Raw genomic sequence first — 22,172 nt, 5'->3', positions numbered from 1 at the left:
TCTGCACTGAATGCGTTATCCTATTTATATTCAACTCTCTATGTCAGGGATGTCCAAACTTTTTCCACTGAGGGCCGCACACGGAAAAATTAAAGCCTGCGGGGGCCATTTTGATAGTTTGCATTTTCAAATCATAACAAAATATATGGATTTTGTTTTTTTTTACCTTTAGGACTCCCGGGGACCATAAAGGGTCTAAGTCATTAAAATGTTAAATTTTACGCTTACAGTAAATCTCTACAGTATATCAACTTTAGGTTGATATAAAATTTTAAAAAACAACAAGGTTTTATGCCTTTTCTGTCAAGACAACTTTGTTTTTTATAATAAAACTGAAATATGCAGTATTTCCCCCACTGCCCAAAACATTCAGAAAGCAATGTTTGATGTGAAGTAACTAGAGCCTTAAAAACATCAATAATGCAAGACACGTTGATATTAATTCACTGTTATTTTTCAGTAATCACAGTGAAAAGATAAATAAAATCCCATTACATATATTTAGGATACAAAAGGTGCCCCGCTCAAAGTGATACATTTGTATTCGTTTTTTTTTACTTTCAACACTTAAGTTACGAGATCAACTTCAGATTTATCCGTCAATTTTACATTTGAACTATTATTTTGTTTGTTTTATGCTCTTTTGTCAAATAAAACATTGATGTTTTTGTATGGCAACCACACAATATATGCAATATTTTCCACATAAAACATTTTAAAGGGAAATATTTGAAATAATTGGAGCCTTGAATAGGTCAATAATTCATTATAACATAGATGTTTTTATTTTTTTAAAGCAATGGCAAAAAAAGACAAATAAAGATAGACAAAAGAAAAAAAGCAGCCTGCATGGCAGCTTTGTGTCAACATTGCAACTTTTTCTAGTTAGATTTCACCTCATTCCACTTTTTGTAATGTTTATTTTTTATTTTTGCAATAGCATTTCCAGAATGTGTGGCGGGCCGGTAAACAATTAGCTGCGGGCTGCAAATGGCCCCCGGGCCACACTTTGGACACCCCTGCTCTATGTAGTGTCTCCATATAGCCTACAATAAAAGGAAAAATACACTTGCTTTTTTAAAATACTGAGTGACTCATTTTTATTGCCAGTAAATTTCTTGACCGAATGAATGAGCACAGCACAATGTGCCGCTGCGCTTGCACATTATATACTCACACTATACTGCCAAAAGTATTTGGCCACCTGCCTTGACTCACATATGAACTGGAAGTGCCATCCCATTCCTAACCCATAGGGTTCAATATGATGTCGGTCCACCTTTTGCTGCTATTTACAACTTCAACTCTTCTGGGAAGGCTGTCCACAAGGTTGTGGAGTGTGTTTATAGGAATGTTCCACCATTATTCCAAAAGCGCATTGGTGAGGTCACACACTGATGTTGGTCGAGAAGGCCTGGCTCTCAGTCTCCGTTCTAATTCCTCTCAAAGGTGTTCTATCGGGTTGAGGTCAGGACTCTGTGCAGGCCAGTCAAGTTCATCCACACCAGACTCTGTCATCCATGTCTTTATGGACCTTGCTTTCCGCACTGAAGCACAGTCATGTTGGAAGAGGAAGGGGCCCGCTCCAAACTGTTCCCACAAGGTTGGGAGCATGGAATTGTCCAAAATGTTTTGGTATCCTGGAGCATTCAAAAGTTCCTTTCACTGGAACTAAGAGGCCAAGCCCAACTCCTGAAAAACAACCCCACACCATACTTCCTCTTCCACAAAATTCCACACTCGGCACAATGCAGTCCGAAATGTAGCGTTCTCCAGGCAACCTCCAAACCCAGACTCATCCATCAGATTGCCAGATGGAAAAGCGTGATTCATCACTCCAGAGAACGCGTCTCCACTGCTCTAGAGTCCAGTGGTGATATGCTTTACACCACTGCATCCGACACTTTGCATTGGACTTGGTGAGGTATGGTTTAGATGCAGCTGCTCGGCCATGGAAACCCATTTCATGAAGCTCTCTGCGTACTGTACGTGGGCTAATTGGAAGGTCACATGAAGTTTGGAGCTCTGTAGCAACTGACTGTGCAGAAAGTCTTTGCACTATGCACTTCAGCATTCGCTGACCCCTCTCTGTCAGTTTACGTGGAACTACCACTTGGTGGCTGAGTTGCTGTTGTTCCCTAACTCTTCCATTTTCTTATAATAAAGCCGACAGTTGACTTTAGAATATTTAGGAGCGAGGACATTTCTCGACTGGATTTGTTGCACAGGGAGGCATCCTATGACAGTTCCATGCTGGAAATCACTGAGAGCGGCCCATTCTTTCACAAATGTTTGTAAAAACAGTCTCCATGCATAAGTGCTTGATTTTATACACCTGTGGCCGGGCCAAGTGATTAGGACACCTGATTCTGATCATTTGGATGGGTAGCCAAATACTTTTGGCAATATAGTGTACCTTGGCGGAAGAAAAAGTAGTTCTCACCAACCGCATTTCATTTAGACAAGATCGGCATGATTTAGTTACTTTACACTGTGTTTCTTTTGATAATATACACTACCGTTCAAAAGTTTGGGGTCACATTGAAATGTCCTTATTTTTGAAGGAAAAGCACTGTACTTTTCAATGAAGATAACTTTAAACTAGTCTTAACTTTAAAGAAATACACTATATACATTGCTAATGTGGTAAATGACTATTCCAGCTGCAAATGTCGGGTTTTTGGTGCAATATCTACATAGGTGTATAGAGGCCCATTTCCAGCAACTATCACTCCAGTGTTCTAATGGTACAATGTGTTTGCTCATTGGCTCAGAAGGCTAATTGATGATTAGAAAACCCTTGTGCAATCATGTTCACACATTTGAAAACAGTTTAGCTCGTTACAGAAGCTACAAAACTGACCTTCCTTTGAGCAGATTGAGTTTCTGGAGCATCACATTTGTGGGGTCAATTAAACGCTCAAAATGGCCAGAAAAAGAGAACTTTCATCTGAAACTCGACAGTCTATTCTTGTTCTTAGAAATGAAGGCTATTCCACAAAATTGTTTGAGTGACCCCCAAACTTTTGAACGGTAGTGTACATTATCTCAAATAACTAAAGTATTAAGATTTTGATAGGGAATCAATATTAGAGCATAAAGATCTGTAATCGGCGGTATCTGTATTTCAGTATCAATCCGCACATCACTACCAGCCATGCTGCCGCGGAGTAGTCTTGTTGGGATCGCAGCCGAAAGCAGGAATCACAAGGGATATGGCTAAATGGAAAAAGGGGGCAACCAATGAGCCACTTACAAACTCTGCACGTCACAGCAAGCAGTTCTTCACAGGAAGAGGACAGGAGGAAGAGGCAGGAGGGAGAAGGCAAGAAAGAACAGGTGTGGGTTGGATAGAGAACAAAATCAAAAGGAAGCATCCTCATTTGATTATTAGGCACGTAAAAAGCATCCAATACGTTTAACAGGATGTAATCGAGTCATCTGGCAACATGACATGTTTGATTTGTCTTGTGAGGTGTAGAAAGAGAGTGAAAATACATCGTAGTCTCAAAGACAAGTTTGAAATCATTGGAGAGGTAAAGTAAAACTTGATCCAAACATCTATAATACTTTTATTGAGTTACCAACCTGAAGTCCTCTGAGCCCAACACCTCGGTGTAGTACATGACTTTACACTTATGCGAAGAGACCTGCAGGGTTGCCAGAACGTCATCCACTCGAGGCAGATTGGTGGCAGAGCACGCAGGCATGCTGTGGAACTTCCACTGGAGGATGTAGAACCCGGGCCAACGTGTAATATGGGAGCCCTGAACAAAGTAAAGGTTCGGGTAAATGAGTATCAACCCACAAGGAAACTAAACATGGGCCGACATCTAATTTTTCCCGCGCGTCACCTGCACACTTTCTCCTTCCTTGCAGGTTAGAGGAGACTCTACCCTGCTGTAATCTTGCCCCAGCGTCCAGGACTTGTCAATAAGCTGCACATTGTTGCCGCCGGGGGAGGTGATACCGTGAGTTCCCAGTGGGTCCTTGCGTGGTGGCTGAGGTGCCCGCTTGGAGTGATAGATGTTGAAGACCACATCGCCTTTGCAGACATCGAAGTCCCAGGTGACGACAGAGGAGGCGTCAATAATCTCAATCAAAAGCTACAACAACAAAAAAAACGAGAGAAAGAAGGGAACAACTGGAGTTGAGGGATTCAGCTAAACATACAGTTTGAATTGTGTCAAGCATCTTTGGGGGTTTTACTAACAACATTTGCAAACAAAACACTTGCATCTGTGTATGTTTACAATATAGGACAATACTTCCTATTTTTACAATGCAAATTATGTCAGTTGGTCAGGTAGGTATGTACTACGCATACTTGTCAAGCTTGAGACGTTCGAATTCGGGAGACTGGGGGGGGGTTTGGTGGTAGCGGGAGTGTATATTGAAGCCCGGAAGAGTTAGGGATGCAAGGGATTCTGGGTATTTGTTCTGTTGTGTTTAAGTTGTGTTACGGAGCGGATGGTCTCCCGAAATGTGTTTGTCATTCTTGTTTGGTGTGGGTTCACAGTTTGTAACAGTGTTAAAGTTGTTTATACGGCCACCCTCAGTGTGACCTGTATGGCTGTTGATCAAGTATGTCTTGCAGTCACTTGTGTGTGTATGCAGAAGCCGCATGCAACATGTGACTGGGCCGGCACGCTGTTTGTATGGTGAAAAAGCGGTCGCGTCGACAGGTTGTAGAGGACGCTATAGGCAGTGCCATCACGGTACGCCCTTAATATTGTTGTCCGGGTGAAAATCGGGAGAATGGTTGCCCCGGGAGATTTTCGGGAGGGGCACTGAAATTCGGGAGTCTCCCGGAAAAATCGGGAGTGTTGGCAAGTATGGTACTACGTCACACATACACATGCACACAAAAATGTATTATCCTGATTCTTGACTAACACACAAACAATTTTCTAAATAACACTTTTTATTGTACTGAACAAGCTGCATCACAAACAAACACTGCCGTTGTACTGGAGGACTAATGCTCTACTGCAGGGGTGCCCACACTTTTTCTGCAGGTGAGCTACTTTTCAATTGACCAAGTGGAGGGGATCTACCGCATTCATATATATATAATTATAATTATATATATTTATTTATGAAAGAGACGTTTTTGTTAACAAGTTAAATATGTTTAATGATAATAAAAGCATGTTTAACACATATAGATTCCTTTCTTTCATGAAGACAAGAATATAAGTTGGTGTATTACCTGATTCTGATGACTTGCATTGATTGGAATCAAACAGTAGTGATGATAACGTCCACATTTTCAAATGGAGGAGAAAAAAAGTCCTCCATTCTGTCCAATACCACATGAAAGTGGTTGCTTTTTGGCATCTTATTAGTCCAGCTTCCATACTCCTTTTTATACATTTTACAAGAAATACATTGGCGGCAAACTCCGTAGCTTGCTAGCTTGTGCACGCCAGCTTTCTGAGACTCTGATTTTGTTTTCGCAGGCAGGATGAAGCAGAGCTTTTATTGTGAAGATAGGAACTGTGCAGTCGGGTCTTTAGAGTTTTGACGGCGGGTACCTGCGCGAGAGTCTGTTGAAATAAAAAGTGTTTCTCGCCTTCTTGTCGGTCATTTTTTCTTAATAATGATATGGCCACAGTGTTTCCAATAAACTGCAAAGATACCTGTGGCGGTGGGGGCGTGGCTATGGGCGTGGTCACCATGACATAATCGAGTAATTTGCATAATTTACTACAATGATATGATTTTCTCTAAAAAGGCTAAAAAAATGTATACTTACCAATTAATAATAACAGTTTTGTTTTAAACGTCCATCCATCCATCCATTTTACAATATAATTACAACACTTTATGTACATATTTATATACAGATTTGAACAATAAGTTATTCACTGAAATATATTTATTAATTGTGGCTCTTACAAAAAATATATCTTATAAAATATAAAAGCTAAAATGTCTCTTAAAGCTCTGCCCCTTTAATTAGTGCATACTAAATAATTTAACTTTAGCCTACTACTACAACCATATTATTTACCAGCAACATAAAGTGAAACAGAGGCAGAGGTGTCCTGCCACAGTCAGTAACAAATAAACAGAAAACAGTAGTGGTCAAATACAAATAAGGCAACAAGAGAAGTATCCTACACTTCTCTTTTGTAAAGTAAATCTGAACAGCCTATATGGGCATCTACATCAACTATATGATTTGCCTGAGAAGCTGGACAGGACAAAAAAATAAATAATAATTTAAAAAAAAATAAATGTATATATATATATTTTTTTAATTTGTGGCGGACGTAATTCTTTCGTGGTGGGCCGCCACAAATAAATGAATGTGTGGGAAACACTGGATCATATTAAATAATTGACTTTTGAACGAGTGTTCTGTGTTCAAGACTCAAAGGGGAACTTGAAGAGCAAGACTGCAAATTATCTGTCATCACTGACTTTCTGGACCTCCAATAAAATAAGTACAGAAAGACCATCTGTAGTTTCATCAAAGCAGAACATGACATTGAGGAATCTTTAGAAATCAGTGGAATTTATTTAAAAAGGTAAGCACATGGCTCTAAATATGAGATGCATTTGTGTGAATAAATCATCCCACAGAATCGCAATCTCAATTCTAAGAAGGAAAATCCTGTTTTAGATGTTTGCCATAATTGTTTCACTTCCATGTGTCTTAAGAACTTTATGTTCCATGTAAAAAAAGGGTGTAGTTTACAGACTCCAACCACCAGATGGCGGACCTATCAACAAAACTGAAGGTCTGAAACATGGACGCTCTTGTCCTGACCTACATAATTACCTTAATTGCCACTGCAGGCTGTGTGTGATACTCTGTGACCAGTCTCACCTCATGTGGAGCTCCTTTGAAGATGCTGGCACTTTGGTAGATCGTTTCAGTCCAAAGACGAACCTCTTCGTTTTCGAGTTCTTCTGCAGTGCGGTACATAGATTTGGGGACCAAGCCACCTTCGGGGACTTCACACTACAGGGAGAGCACACACAGAATTAGTTCAGTCGAAGAGGTTTCAGAATTCCATTATGGTCTTTAACAAACATGCCTAATTATCTACTCACCATGCACTCGCCTCCCAGGAAGTCAGGGATAATCTCTTTGTCTATGTAGTCTACCAGTCCACCGGGGCCCTGGTAGTCGTTTCCAGCATAGATAAGGAACTTTTTGCGGGTGTTTTCATCAATAAATGGACTGACCTAAAGAACAAAGTGATTGTTTCATGGGTCACATGATTATAACGGCTGGTTAAAGGCCTACTGAAAGCCACTACTACCGACCACGCAGTCTGATAGTTTATATATCAATGATGAAATCTTAACATTGAAACACATGCCAATACGGCCGGGTTAACTTATAAAGTGCAATTTTAAAATTCCCGCCACACTTCCGGTTGAAAAACTCCTTTGGATATGATTTATGCGCGTGACGTCACAAAATCCACGATAGTGGTTGGACCCCATCGACCCGATACAGAAACCTCTTGTTTTCTTCGACAAAATTCCACAGTATTCTGGACATCTGTGTTGGTGAATCTTTTGCAATTTGTTTAATGAACAATGGAGGCTGCAAAGAAGAACGTTGTAGGTGGGATCGATCTGTACTTAGCGGCTAAGTACAATACTTACAGCAACACAACAAGGACTACTTACTACGCCTAGCCGATGCTTGCCGCCAAACCCACGGATGAAGTCCTTCTTTGCGCCGTCGATCGCTGGAACGCAGGTGAGCACGGCTGTTGATGGGAAGATGAGGGCTGGCTGGCGTAGGTGGAGCGCTAATGTTTTTATCATAGTTCTGTGAGGTCCGGTTGCTAAGTTGCTAAATTAGCCTTAGCGTCGTTAGCAACAGCATTGTTAAGCCTTACCAGGCTGAGAATTTTTAACCGTGTAGTTACATGTACATGGTTTAATAGTATTGTTGATCTTCTGTCTATCCTTCCAGTCAGGGGTTTATTTCTTCTGTTTCTATCTTCATTTGAGAACAATGCTATCACATTAGCTCAGTAGCTAAGTGTGTCACCGATGTATTGTCGTGGAGATAAAAGTCGCTTTAAATGTCCATTTCGCGTTCTCGACTCTCATTTTCAAGAGGATATAGTATCCGAGGTGGTTTAAAATACAAATCCGTGATCCACAATAGAAAAAGGAGAGAGTGTGGAATCCAATGAGCCAGCTTTTACCTAAGTTACGGTCAGAGCGAAAAAAGATACGTCCATCACTGCCTCTCCAGTCCTTCACTGTAACGTTCCTCATCTACGAATCTTTCATCCTCGCTCAAATTAATGGGGTAATCGTCGCTTTGTCGCTCCGAATCTCTCGCTCCATTGTAAACAACGGGGAATTGTGAGGAATACTAGCTCCTGTGACGTCACGCTACTTCCGGTACAGGCAAGGCTTTTTTTTTTATCAGCGAGCAAAAGTTGCGAACTTTATCGTCGATTTTCTCTACTAAATCCTTTCAGCAAAAATATGGCAATATCGCGAAATGATCAAGTATGACACATAGAATGGATCTGCTATTCCCGTTTAAATAAAAAAAATTCATTTCAGTAAGCCTTTAAAAGAAATAATTAATATTACCACACCCCAAGTAATTAATCATTCCACAGTGTGTGGTGCTTTGGCAATGGACCAACTCACAATTATGTATTTTTACTAGAAATGTATAAACATTCATCCTCTCGTATATGCTCACATCCATACATATCCATTTTCTATAAAGCTTGTCCTCAAGCAGGAGCCTATCCCAGCTGACTTTAAGTGAGAGGCAAAATACACCCTGGACTGGTCGCCAGCAGTCATTGAGGTATAGGCCTCATTGGGTGTAAAGCATGTCATTGTACACATTGTGTAATTAATTTTTCATTTGTTTAGAGACTCAGATGTAAACATATTAACCCATTTTTTTATTTATTCAGTTGTATAAGAATTTTTGAAGGGTGTATATGCATTTACGGTTGAAATAATAAAGCAGAAGTAGCAGAATTGCATAACTTGCATGCTGTGGGCAATTCAATTTCTTCCTATCAGAAGATTAATATATTTGTTACATGGTGTTTTTAATGTCTATATTTAGCAAAGTGCATGCATATGATTTTATTACTATGGAAAAAAATGGAGATAAGAAGGTATGGCGGTATCAGACATTAAATCACAGGCTATCCCTACTCTACAGCTGAGAAGGTGATTGGCTGCAAGCTCCCATCCCTCCAGGACTTGTTCTCCTCCAGGACCAGGAGGCGTGTGGGTCGGATCACAGCTGACTCTTCTCACCCTGGACACAAACTATTCTCCCCTCTCCCCTCAGGCAGGAGACTACGCTCCATCCAGACCCACACCTCCCGCCACCTGAACAGTTTTTTCCCCTCGGCCATCAGGCAAATGAACAATAACTCCTAACAGCAGCTCCTTGAATTCCTTCTAAGTCTATCTGATAGCTCAGTTACAGCTCTTTTTATTACCAAATATGTGTTATATGTGTTTTATGTCGCACGTTTGCACCAAAAAAAATTCCTAGTTTGTGAACCCGTTCTCAAACAATGGCAATAAAACTATTCTGATCTGATTCTGATTCTGATTCTACAGTGCAATTGTGTATAAAACTGATGGCAACACAACGCCTAAAACATAACCATAAACCACATGACAGACCGTGAGAGTAAGAGGTGCCCAGTGCTCACCAAAGTCCAGAGAACCGGGAAGACTCTGGGAGCTCTCAAGATAAGCAGCCGTCCCAGCGTCTCTGGATAGTTGGCTTCCACAACCTCGATAATCCTCAACAGCGCCTTGACTCCTGGTCGCCACAGGTGACGCATATTTAAACCCTCCAGATCCACAAGACATGTCCAACAGCTACAGAAAAAAAAGGAACATAGAGAAGTGTTGTTAACAAGACACACAAAAACAAGCTGATAACCAGATATTTAAAACCTGTCACCAAGAAGTGTGGTTTTAAGTGGTGATAGTAAGGCATGCTAATTCTGGACTTTATCTCTTGGCTCCCTCTACATCCTCTCTCCTGGCTTGAGGACAATATAGCAAGAGAGCTATTCATAGTTGTGGCTCAGATCCCTGCTGAAATGCCTGAAAGATACCATCTCCATTCCTTTCCCTCCCACTTCCCACCATTGGCTGCATCTGTATACTTGGAAAACAACATTTGGTCTTGTCCATCTTCAGTTGGCAATGTGCCTGCCCTGGAATTCCTCCTACATGGCGTGACATCATCATCTGCCACATACCATGAACCACGTTTTATTGTTTAAACTTTAACTTAGAGTATACTGAACAGTGGTTTCTCAACTTATGAGTATTTGTAACATAAGAGCAGTCTCTTGGCGTTTTGTTTTGCTTTAACTAAAGGGGAACTGCACATTTTTTTAAATGTTGTCTATTCTTTACAATTCTTATGTAAGACAAGCACACATGTTTTTTTTCTTTTTTATACATTCTAACTAGTAAATAAATGCTATCAAACTTCTGCATACAAAAGAGCCCATGGGAGTCACTCTTTTCTGCCTCTAAAAAACATCCAAACACCTCCATCAACGTTTTATATACACGGTGTAAGTATATATCTAATATAGTAACAGGTACATTCATAATATGTAATATTTACATATTTTGATCATTTAAAGCAAACCGTACATTTATTTGAAAAGCGCATCACGATTTTCCTTCGACAGCATCAATGATTACTACTCAGTGCAGACATGAGAGCCAACAAACACAGTGAAACATCACTTACTGTACAAAGTCTGCGCTCACTAGGATGTCGACTGTTATATAACAATGTCGTCGTTATATTCCTATTTAGATGACGAATGACTCGGAAAAGGGGGTGGAACCAAACATCTTCTTTGGTCTTTCTCGCCACTTCCTGGTCTAAATTGGATGCCAAAGTTGACCAATTTGTCAGATTATGTCCTCATCCTTCTACCTTCAAAGTGAGATGCATTACCGTATTTTTCGGACTATAAGTCGCAGTTTTTTTCATAGTTTGGGGGTGCGACTTATACTCAGGAGCGACTTGTGTGAAATTATTAACACATTACCATAAAATATCAAATAATATTATTTATCTCATTCACGTAAGAGACTAGACGTATAAGATTTCATGGGATTTAGCGATTAGGAGTGACAGATTGTTTGGTAATCGTATAGCATGTTCTATATGTTATAGTTATTTGAATGACTCTTACCATGATATGTTACGTTAACATACCAGGCACGTTCTCAGTTGGTTATTTATGCGCCATATAACGTACACTTATTCAGCCTGTTATTCACTATTCTTGATTTATTTTAAATTGCCTTTCAAATGTCTATTCTTGGTGTTGGGTTTTATCAAATAAATTTCCCCAAAAAATGCGATTTATATTCCAGAGCGACTTATATATGTTTTTTTCCTTCTTTATTATGCATTTTCGGCCGGTGCGACTTATACTCCGGAGCGACTTATACTCCGAAAAATACGGTATTTATAATCTATAATAAACTTTTACCAGCTCTGAGGCAAGAAAGCAGCTCACTAACCGATGATGTCAACATAGCAGTAACAATCTTGTTAGCACGTTGTGAAGACGCGCCGCTAAAAATAGTCAATCTGACTTAGCGCTTATAATAACAATATCACTTATACATAAAATTCACGTCACAAAATGTAAATGGAGTATTGTTGGCGCATTTTGGAGATTTTTAGAGGGCTTTATGGGCAGAAACAGGACCATTGGCTCAACTGTAAGCTGACTAATTTACATTTATTTACAAATTAGAATGCAATTTAAAAAAATCTGAGATAGGCTCCAGCACCCCCTGCGACCCCGAAAGGGATAAGCGGTAGAAAATGGATGGATGGATGGACATCAGCCTTGTATATCATAATGATTGTGATTGATAGGCAAAATTTCAAACAAAGTGCAGTTCCCTTTCAAGTTACGAGCCTCTCCACTGCTAGTGGGCGTGGTAAATGTCAAATGAACGCCATAAGATCTGTCCCAAACCATCTGGTCTTTCTCCATAGCAATAGCTTACCGCTACAGATTGACATATATGTGTTTTCCAACAATGGAAACGGAGAAAATGAGTGAAGGAGAGTGGGAGCAGCTGAAGATATTCATTGAATTGAAGAAATAATCAATATCATGAATGCCAGGCTCTTTCGCAGACCCAGCACCAAACTGAAAGTAGGAGCCGGCGTTTGCACCAGAAAAACGGTGGTCATTTATCCATGAAAATATGGAAAAGCTGCTGTGTGTCAAACAGAGAAGCAGCTCAAAAGAGACACTTTAGAGGTTTGTTCTCCCAAGTACAAATGAACAGTGTTCAGAGCAGCCTTTCTTGTGTGAGCTCCTCTCACCATGACGGAGCAGTCCAAGCACAGCGAGGGTGAACTGCCGCTTTAGCTACGGAAGCCAAAATTCAACCACAAACGTAAAACCAACTTCACCACTGATAGTGGTTGCTCTCTAAGGTAAATGCTATACTATACTATTACTTCATAAAACTACTGTCCATTTGTAGTGCATTCTACTGTGTTCAGAAAGCTTTATTCATCCTTATGGGGACATTTAAGCGTCTGTAGCAGCAACAAAAAGAGGAAGACAGTATTAACACTCATATATTCAACATGGTTCTAATAAGAGAATATATTTTCCGTGTATTATTTTTTGTGACTATTGTATTTTATACAATATTCAGTATCTAAAATTAAATTTTTCATTTTAATAGGCATGTTACATGTTAAAATGGTGGTGTTTTGGGGAGGTCAAGCACAAATTAAATAGATTTCAATAATATTCAATGGGCTGGAATTATTTAAGTGTTTTAAGTTACAAGCAGTATATTGAGCTCGTAAGTTGAGGTTCCACTGCACTTTGGAGTAAAATAAATATTAAGTTCATGCTTTACTCAGCTCACCTTATGGGTCGACCAAACACCTTTGTGTTCTCTTCACAGCGTCTCAGACCTTCCTCATTGATAGATAGCACCTAAAAAGGACATATGTATCATAAACTTGGTGTCTATAATCTAACCAGGGTGACCTACACTTATGGCATTATGCATACTACATAGCAACGGCATATATGTCCTACTTTTACATCACTTACATAATATGTCATTTAAATTATTTACACTAAAATGTACTTAACATGCACTATCATGCAAACTGCAAGTGTGATGTAACAACTATACATACATGTCGGAGTAGAGATTCTTCTCCAAGAGCTCGGACGAGTCCTTTGGTGTCCATCTGGCCAAGTCTCAGGATGTACAAAGGACGACCATCTAGAGAATAAACATTTACAACCACTACTCTGTTAACAAGTACAGTACAGTCCATCCTTGGGCTAAATATAGTACCAAGGTGAAGTCAGAGCTTTAAAACTCGGATGAATGGTCATCTCTACCACGCAAAAAAAATAGCCAATGATGTCATGCTATACAACCTAAATCTGAAAAACAAAAAGCTCATCCCATTGGCAAACTCTGCAAGTATAACCTACACTACCGTTCAAAAGTTTGGGGTCACATTGAAATGTCCTTATTTTTGAAGGAAAAGCACTGTACTTTTCAATGAAGATAACTTTAAACTATTGCTAATGTGGTAAATGACTATTCTAGCTGCAAATGTCTGTTTTTTGGTGCAATATTTACATAGGTGTATAGAGGCCCATTTCCAGCAACTATCACTCCAGTGTTCTAATGGTACAATGTGTTTGCGCATTGGCTCAGAAGGCTAATTGATGATTAGAAAACCCTTGTGCAATCATGTTCACACATCTGAAAACAGTTTAGCTCGTTACAGAAGCTACAAAACTGACCTTCCTTTGAGCAGATTGAGTTTCTGGAGCATCACATTTGTGGGGTCAATTAAACGCTCAAAATGGCCAGAAAAAGAGAACTTTCATCTGAAACTCGACAGTCTATTCTTGTTCTTAGAAATGAAGGCTATTCCACAAAATTGTTTGGGTAACCCCAAACTTTTGAACGGTAGTGTATATATTGTAGATCATGGACAAATGCGTACCACGGTCACTCTCCCAACTGCGCCACGCCGTCCCAAAACAACAATTCAATTAAAACAACATCATAAAAAAGATCCAAAGTGGATTAAACATGATAGTTAAAAAGTGCATCAACTAAAAGCTTTACTGAAAATAGAAGTTTTCAAATGTTTCTTAAAAGTGTCAACACCGTCAAGATCACGGAGGGACTGGTGCAAGTTGTTACCGAGTCTGGGAGCTATAGCCAGTAATGCCAGGTCTCCACAGGTTTTAAAATTAGTTTTTGGGCTCTTTAGAACAGTGTTTTTCAACTACTGTGCTGTGTGAGATACAGTCTGGTGTGCCGTGGGAGATTATCTAATTTCACCTATTTGGGTTAAAAATATTTTTTGCAAACCCGTAATCATAGTCTGCAAATGATGTGTTGTTGTTGAGTGTCGGGGCTGTCTAGAGCTTGGCAGAGTAACCGTGTAATACTCTTCCATATCAGTAGGTGGCAGCCGGTAGCTAATCGCTTTGTAGATGTCGGAAACAGCGGGAGGCAGCGTGCAGGTAAAAAGGTATCTAATGCTTAAACCAAAAATAAACAAAAGGTGAGTGCTCCTAAGAAAAGGCATTGAAGCTTAGGGAAGGCTATGCAGAACAAAACTAAAACTGAACTGGCTACAAAGTAAACAAAAACAGAATGCTGGACGACAGCAAAGACTTACTGTGGAGCAAAGACGGCGTCCACAATGTACATCCGAACATGACATGACAATCAACAATCTCCCCCCAAAAAAACATAAAAACAACTGAAATATTCTAGATTGCGAAAACAAAGTAGATGCTGGAAATATTGCTCAAAGGAAGACATGAAACTGCTACAGGAAAATACCAAAAAAAGAGAAAAAGCCACCAAAATAGGAGCGCAAGACAAGAACTAAAACACTACACACAGGAAAACAGCAAAAAACTCAAAATAAGTCACAGCGTGATGTGACAGGTCATGACAGTACACCTACTTTGAGACAAGAGCTATATTGATGCATGATCTGTTGCGGGCCCCAAACTCTGGAATGATCTTCCACTTCATGTGAGACAGGCCCCTTCTTTGGCTATTTTTAAGACCCTTCTTAAAACCCATTTTTATTCACTGGCTTTTAACCCAGCATGAGACTTTAAACTGTTTTTAACTTTTAACTTTTTTAACTGCTTTTTATCTAACAAAATTGTTCTTAGGGTAATTCTGTATTTGCTTTTTTAATGTGTATTTTACTTCTGTTTTAAATTTTATTTTTTAGTCTGTCCTTTGCCTTTATTTCTTTGTGGTGTACAGCCCTTTGTTTTTCAACTGTGGTTGTTTTTAAAGGGCTTTATAAATAAAGTTGGTATGGTATGGTATGGTATGGTATGGATGGTTATGGTTTAAAGTCATATCCAACGACTCTTTACTGTCAACCGAGTTTTGCTTTTTAATGATTTCTGCTGGTGGTGTTCCTCCGGATTTTTTCGACGCAAAAAATGTGCCTTGGCTCAAAAAAGGTTGAAAAACACTCCTTTAGAAGACCCTGGCCTGAAGACCGGAGGCTGTGCCCTGAAGAGTATGGGCATAACAAATCAGTGATGTACTGAGGGGCCCCACCATGCAACGCACTGAAAGTCAGGACTAAAATCTAAAACTCATGCAGAATTTGACTGGAAGTCAATGAAGACGGGATAAAATGGGGGTGATATGGGCTGTTCTGGGAGCACCGGTCAAAAGTCTGGCAGCTGCATTTTGTACTGCCTGAAGTCTCTTTAGCGTTGATTTGTTGAAAAGAGTGAAGAGAGAATTGCAATAGGCAATACGAGACGAAATGAACGCATGAATGATCATTTCGAGATCCAATTTTGACAACAAATTTCTCACTTTAGAAATATTTCTGAGATGATAAACAGTTTTTGGTCAGTTGACGACAGTGACCCTCCAAAGACATTGACTGATCAAACACAACCCCGAGGTTCCCGAGGCTGCTTTTAACAGATCCACCCAGAGCACCAAGGGAGTTCTTCATCAGGGGGATCTTTTTATCGGGAGCAATTATCAGAGTTTCTGTTTTGTTAGAATTTATCTGGAGGAAATTTGAGGACAACCAGTTTTTGATACAGGATACACATTCCAAGAACTCAGATAAAAAGTGAAACTCTGAATCATTGGAATATCATCAGCATAGAAAAAGTGAAACTCTGAATCATTGGAATATCATCAGCATAGAAATGATAAGAAACATTTTTGACACTACTGATCAACCTCCCAAGTGGGAGGTTGGGAGGTTGTATGCATGTAGATCTTAAAACTTACCTCGATCATGGTGGTGCCAGCCCCCAGTGTAAAAGTCTTGAAGGACCTGTGGTGAACTCCAGGTCTCAAGAAGATAGTCTACTTGATGCTGCTTCCTCCAGGTCAGCGACTGGCACAGAATTTCCCGGGCCTTGTCAATGTTGAAATCTCTAGCCCGCAAGAATCGCAGGATATGTTCATCTTTAGGAATCTGTAATTAAATAAAAGAAGGTACTTTTAAATTTGCACAAATATTTATTGTAGAAAAGTTATTTTCCTGAGAATGACTGGCATTTGAAATGCAAATATAAAAATATTCAGGTTTTTTTTTATTTTTTTTTATAGAGGTTTATTTGAAATAGGGACAGATACAAAAACATAGACATCTGAAACAGTTATCCAATATATGCATCATAGTGTTTGTAGCCAAAGCTAATTTACAACACTTGTCCCCAACAACAACAACACAGATCCAACATCATTAAAATAGGAAAATAAAAAATAGAATGAGTCGATAATAATGATAATAGTAATAATATAGACAAAGTGCAGACTAGATAAAAACCAATTAGTAAAAATGAGTAAAAACTAAACATGGGAACACCATTGTTGCTCAACTAGCCATAATTTTGTTTGTTTTTTGAAAGTGACAAGTGCAGGTATACTTTTCAAAGTGTCCGGTAAAGAGTTCCATAGTTGTGGTCCTTTTATTGAAAAGGCAGTCTGGGCAAAAGATGTCCTACGAAATGGAACATTTTCCTCGAGGTCTCTTCACAAAAAAATGCTACATGCTACATCGAACATGGCAAGAAAAGAGTAGGGTCTTGATGAACAACTACTGGTGCTCATATAGAGTAAATGAGGCAAAAATAACTTTCAGTATGGCTCCCTTATTGTGTACGGTAATCATTCACAAATGTGTGTATGTATTTGTTTCGAAATATATATGTTTAAGATGACTTAATGGACACTAGAGGAGGGGGAAATCGATTTTTAGATGCATCGCAATTCGGACATGAACGATTATAATATCAATTGGTGAACGTCAATAATCAATTGATTTATTTATTTAAAATAAAGTAATGCAGACAGTTCTAAATTTTGGCTGACTGCAGCGAGTCACCTCACCGAGAGATCCGACCAGCTCCTTTATTATAGGGCACTTACGTTCCAGTTTTGCACACATTTCCATTACTCTAATAAATGTGATGTGAATTAATTACTGGTTTCTTATTACAAAAACAACTTCTTTTTTTTTATTTGCAAGTGATAAACGCTTATTTAGAGAAACAAAAATAAATGTAAAACTGCATTAAAATACATAAATAAATACATCAATAATCTATTTTCAATCTAATCATAGCTCTTGAATCGTAATCGTCATCGAATCAAATTATATTAACATTTCACCTTTCCCTTGTGAGTTTCTTGTAGCCATTTTCGAAGTCTGATGAGACAGCTCTCTTGCAGGGGCGTCAGATCACCAAGGTACCGTTTGATATAGTCCGCATCTAGTTTATCTGCAAAACAAAATAAGACAAATCATGCCTCAGATTTACATAATTGACACAACACATTAGATTAGGCTTTACAGACAACACTAATATAATATTCGGAAATAAAAAGGCACCAATTTTCCAATTATGAAAGAAACAGACCTTCCGGTGTACCGGCCAGAATCTCAGTTAAACTGTCTGCCTGCAGGGCAATACTGTCCTGCTTGGCATTCTGGGAGGCGCTGTCTGTGGCATCAACAGGCAGCGGGATGGCAACAGCCGGTGTTATAGGGAGTTTGGAGTCAACAGATGGGTTAGTGGGGAGACTGGTTGGTCTGATGGGTGGCACGGGAAGTGAGGTGGGATTCCATCGGGGAATGTGAGTAATCCCCTCATCCTCTAGCTCTTTCAGATAGTACTCTATGATTTCTTTTCCCTGCAAGTAGAATAAGAGAATTGTGAGGATGGTAGAAAAAACAAGTAAGAACATTACATTACAAAACATAGTGTCTGGCAGAAGACTGAAATGACTTTGTACACACAATATTCAATTTCTTGAGGTAAATGGAATGATTTTCATCCATTCATCCATTTTCTACCGCTTGTCCCTATCAGGGTCGCGGGGGTGCTGGAGCCTATCTCAGCAGCACACATGAATCTAAATCAGACATGGGTGAACTACAGCCGGCCAAACTTTGCCAAATTAAAACCCCTGCACACTACAGCGGTCTTCTGCGTTCAACGTTTTATTTTATTTTTTTATTTACAATAAATGGTAAATGGTCTGTAAGCGCTTCATATTATACATCACATTCACTCATTCACACGCACACACTGATTATTGAGTACATACATTGTGAACCATTGAAATAATCCAGTCAATTTCTGAAAATAAAGTTGACTATATTAGGTCATTACGGTAATCAAAGCGACCACGTCACAACAGCTTCGAGGGGATGAGGCGTTGATTCAAAGCAGAGTGGGGGTTCGTTTACAAAGCAGTGCGAGCCAACGTGACAAAGAAGCAGGCTTTAGACGACAACATTTAGGCAAAAAAGTCATATTTCATTGGACATTTGGGTCTTTCATTGTCATTTGCTTTCATGTTTTGCCATGTTGCATTTTTGTTTAATTGCAAACATGCCGGAGCATGTCTGTGAGGTAAACCATACATGTCTGATTCAAAGAGGGAGACAATCATTTTAATCCCAGCATGTAGTAAAGACTCATCCAAATACAAATACTTTACTAATACTACAGGTGAAACTCCAAATATTTGGATATCATACTAAAGTTCATTCATGTCAGCAATTCAACTTCAAATGTAAAACTAATATGTGATATAACCTCATAACTTGCAAAACATTTATTCGTTACTTTTGATGATCACAGCTTACAGTTTTTACTGTTTACTGTGATTCAAATTTTTTAGAAAACTAAAAAAATTCTATATAGCGTATTTTTCGGAGTATAAGTCGCTCCGGAGTATAAGTCGCACCGGCCGAAAATGCTTAATAAAGAAGGAAAAAAACATATAAGTCGCACTGGAGTATAAGTCGCATTTTTGGGGGAAATTTATTTGATAAAAGCCAACACCAAGAATAGACTTTTGAAAGGCAATTTAAAATACATAAAGAATAGTGAACAACAGGCTGAATAAGTGTACGTTATATGAGGCATAAATAACCAACTGAGAACGTGCCTGGTATGTTAACGTAACATATTATGGTAAGAGTCATTCAAATAACTATAACATATAGAACATGCTATACGTTTACCAAACAATCGGTCGCTACTAATCGCTAAATCCCATGAAATCTTATACGTCTAGTCTCTTACGGGAATGAGCTAAATAATATTATTTGATATTTTACAGTAATGTGTTAATAATTTCACACATAAGTCGCTCCTGAGTATAAGTCGCACCGCCGGCCAAACAATGAAAAAAACTGCGACTTATAGTCCGAAAAATACGGTACTTGAAGACAGACCTTTGTGTCAGTTAGTGGAAATATGGTATATTATTTTACATTAAGTCGTTTTGTTCTTTCCCTCCCATTGTTGCTGTTGTACAAAAGCCTAACCAGGGACGAGGGTTGCAAATTAGCCTGTGGCTAGAAGTCTTATGTACTTTGACATCGGTTACCGATGGGTAGCAATGTTTAATTGTACTGTCCCTGTCAAATAAATAAATAAATTAAAAAACAATGTGCCACGGGCCATTAAAAAACTAACTATGGGCCACACTGCAAAACAACTGCCTAAGAAGTAAAAAGGTGACAAAAGTACATGGTTCATATATATTATGTATATATTTTAGTTCACACTTACACCTTTAAAAACGAGCTGAGCTTGACTTTATTTGGTACTACTGTTTTAAACATTTGACTGTTTTTATTTGCTTCTAATAGCTATTCTACATCTTCACTACGAGCCTGTCGGATGATATTATTGTGGATCATCAATTAGTTTAATCATTGTAATATGGCTTGTACAGCACTTTGTGCAGTTAAAGATGTTGCTTTTAAATGAGCTCTTGAAATAAACCTTGACATTAGACTAACTCTCAATCTGTTTGTGATCCAGGCCCCCAGCCAAACTTGATTTTTGACCCGTGAGTGAAAAAGTTTGACCACCTCTAATCTCAGTGCATAAAGGGGGTAAGAGGACCTCTATCTCTCTTTCAAATATAACAAGTGTGCTTATATATCCGCACGAAACACTAAAGATTACACACAAACACCTTTTTGATGCTGCTTGCATACTGCTTCATGGCAATCTTTTCCACGGTGCTCTCAAAGCCGAAGAAGGACTTGATGTCCAGACTGGCTGACTGCTCAAAACATGTCCAGTCTTCATTCTCAGGGTGGACCTGGAAAATGCGAGAACATACTGTTTACATGTTGTACACACTGGCAATAAAGGGGGCTCTGTTGCTATAGAAACATTAGATCATCTGGATTCGCTAGAACATGATGCACAAAGAGAAATGTTTGCACTGCATTGTGACCGGGAGAGAGGCTGTGTCAGCCTGTCTGTAGACAATTAGTCAGACCTTTACGCATAAACAGTTTGAAGATCATGAAGGGGACAAACAAATGTGTATGTACAAGCCAAATATGATTTTGCTGTATCGTAAGAAGAGCTAAGAGAAGGCAACTGTAAACACAGCTGCACTAAGTGTAGATCATGTGTAAGTATATATCATCTATCAAACAGCAGATTTTGGCACTAATTAGTCATTAAATATGGCTGTACAAGTGCAACGTTTTGTAAAAAGCTTCGGTCTAAATGCAACACACCGTGCTTACAGCAACAAAAACATTCCTGCTTTAACTAAACCCACTCATTGTTTAATTGAGCTGTCCATCTTAAAGGCCTACTGAAATAAAACATTTTCATTTAAACGGGGATAGCAGATCCATTCTATGTGTCATACTTGATCATTTCGCGATATTGCCATATTTTTGCTGAAAGGATTTAGTAGAGAACATCGACGATAAAGTTCGCAACTTTTGGTCGCTGATAAAAAAAAGCCTTGCCTGTTCCGGAAGTAGCGTGACGTCACAGGTTGAAAGGCGTCTCACATTTCCCCATTGTTTACACCAGCAGCGAGAGCGATTCGGACCGAGAAAGCGAGGATGAAAGATTTGTGGATGAGGAACGTGAGAGTGAAGGACTAGAGTGCAGTGCAGGACGCATCTTTTTTCGCTCTGACCGTAACTTAGGTACAAGCTGGCTCATTGGATTCCACACTCTCTCCTTTTTCTATTGTGGATCACGGATTTGTATTTCAAACCACCTCGGATACTATATCCTCTTGAAAATGAGAGTCGAGAACGCGAAATGGACATTCACAGTGACTTTTATCTCCACGACAATACATCGGCGAAGCACTTTAGCTACGGAGCTAACGTGATAGCATCGGGCTTAACTGCAGATAGAAACAAAACAAATAAGCCCCTGACTGGAAGGATAGACAGAAGATCAACAATACTACCAAACTCTGGACATGTAAATACACGGTTAATGCTTTCCAGCTTGGCGAAGCTTAGCAATGCTGTTGCTAACGACGCCATTGAAGCTAACTTAGCTACGGAACCTCACAGAGCTATGCTAAAAACATTAGCTATCCACCTACGCCAGCCAGCCCTCATCTGCTCATCAACACCCGTGCTCACCTGCGTTCCAGCGATCGACGGAGCGACGAAGGACTTCACCCGATCATCGATGCGGTCGGCGGCTAGCGTCGGATAGCGCGTCTGCTATCCAACTCAAAAGTCCTCCTGGTTGTGTTGCTACAGCCAGCCGCTAATACACCGATCCCACCTACAGCTTTCTTCTTTGCAGTCTTCATTGTTCATT

General features: G+C 39.4%; 1 protein-coding gene across 4 annotated transcripts in view; it reads right to left on the bottom strand.

Annotated features, from left to right (window-relative positions):
• si:dkey-237i9.1 (SEC14-like protein 1) overlaps nt 1-22,172 on the bottom strand; it is a 102,110-nt gene that overhangs the window by 10,917 nt on the left and 69,021 nt on the right. For 3 of the 4 annotated variants that reach the window (XM_062032646.1, XM_062032643.1, XM_062032645.1), the window contains 12 exons: nt 20,551-20,679; nt 17,970-18,243; nt 17,722-17,831; nt 16,333-16,522; nt 13,202-13,290; nt 12,922-12,992; nt 9,684-9,855; nt 7,066-7,200; nt 6,839-6,973; nt 3,855-4,106; nt 3,589-3,767; nt 3,257-3,283 (listed from right to left, as the gene is read on the bottom strand). In XM_062032646.1, coding sequence (XP_061888630.1) covers nt 3,257-3,283; nt 3,589-3,767; nt 3,855-4,106; nt 6,839-6,973; nt 7,066-7,200; nt 9,684-9,855; nt 12,922-12,992; nt 13,202-13,290; nt 16,333-16,522; nt 17,722-17,831; nt 17,970-18,243; nt 20,551-20,679 — 1,763 coding nt within the window. The remainder of the gene's footprint in view (nt 1-3,256; nt 3,284-3,588; nt 3,768-3,854; nt 4,107-6,838; nt 6,974-7,065; nt 7,201-9,683; nt 9,856-12,921; nt 12,993-13,201; nt 13,291-16,332; nt 16,523-17,721; nt 17,832-17,969; nt 18,244-20,550; nt 20,680-22,172) is intronic. The other variant, XM_062032644.1, reaches the window with a different exon arrangement.

This window comes from Entelurus aequoreus, linkage group LG22, assembly GCF_033978785.1.
Source record: "Entelurus aequoreus isolate RoL-2023_Sb linkage group LG22, RoL_Eaeq_v1.1, whole genome shotgun sequence".
Taxonomy (NCBI): domain Eukaryota; kingdom Metazoa; phylum Chordata; class Actinopteri; order Syngnathiformes; family Syngnathidae; genus Entelurus; species Entelurus aequoreus.
Note: the sequence above shows the minus strand (reverse complement) of the source record. Positions and strands in the feature narration are given on the sequence as shown.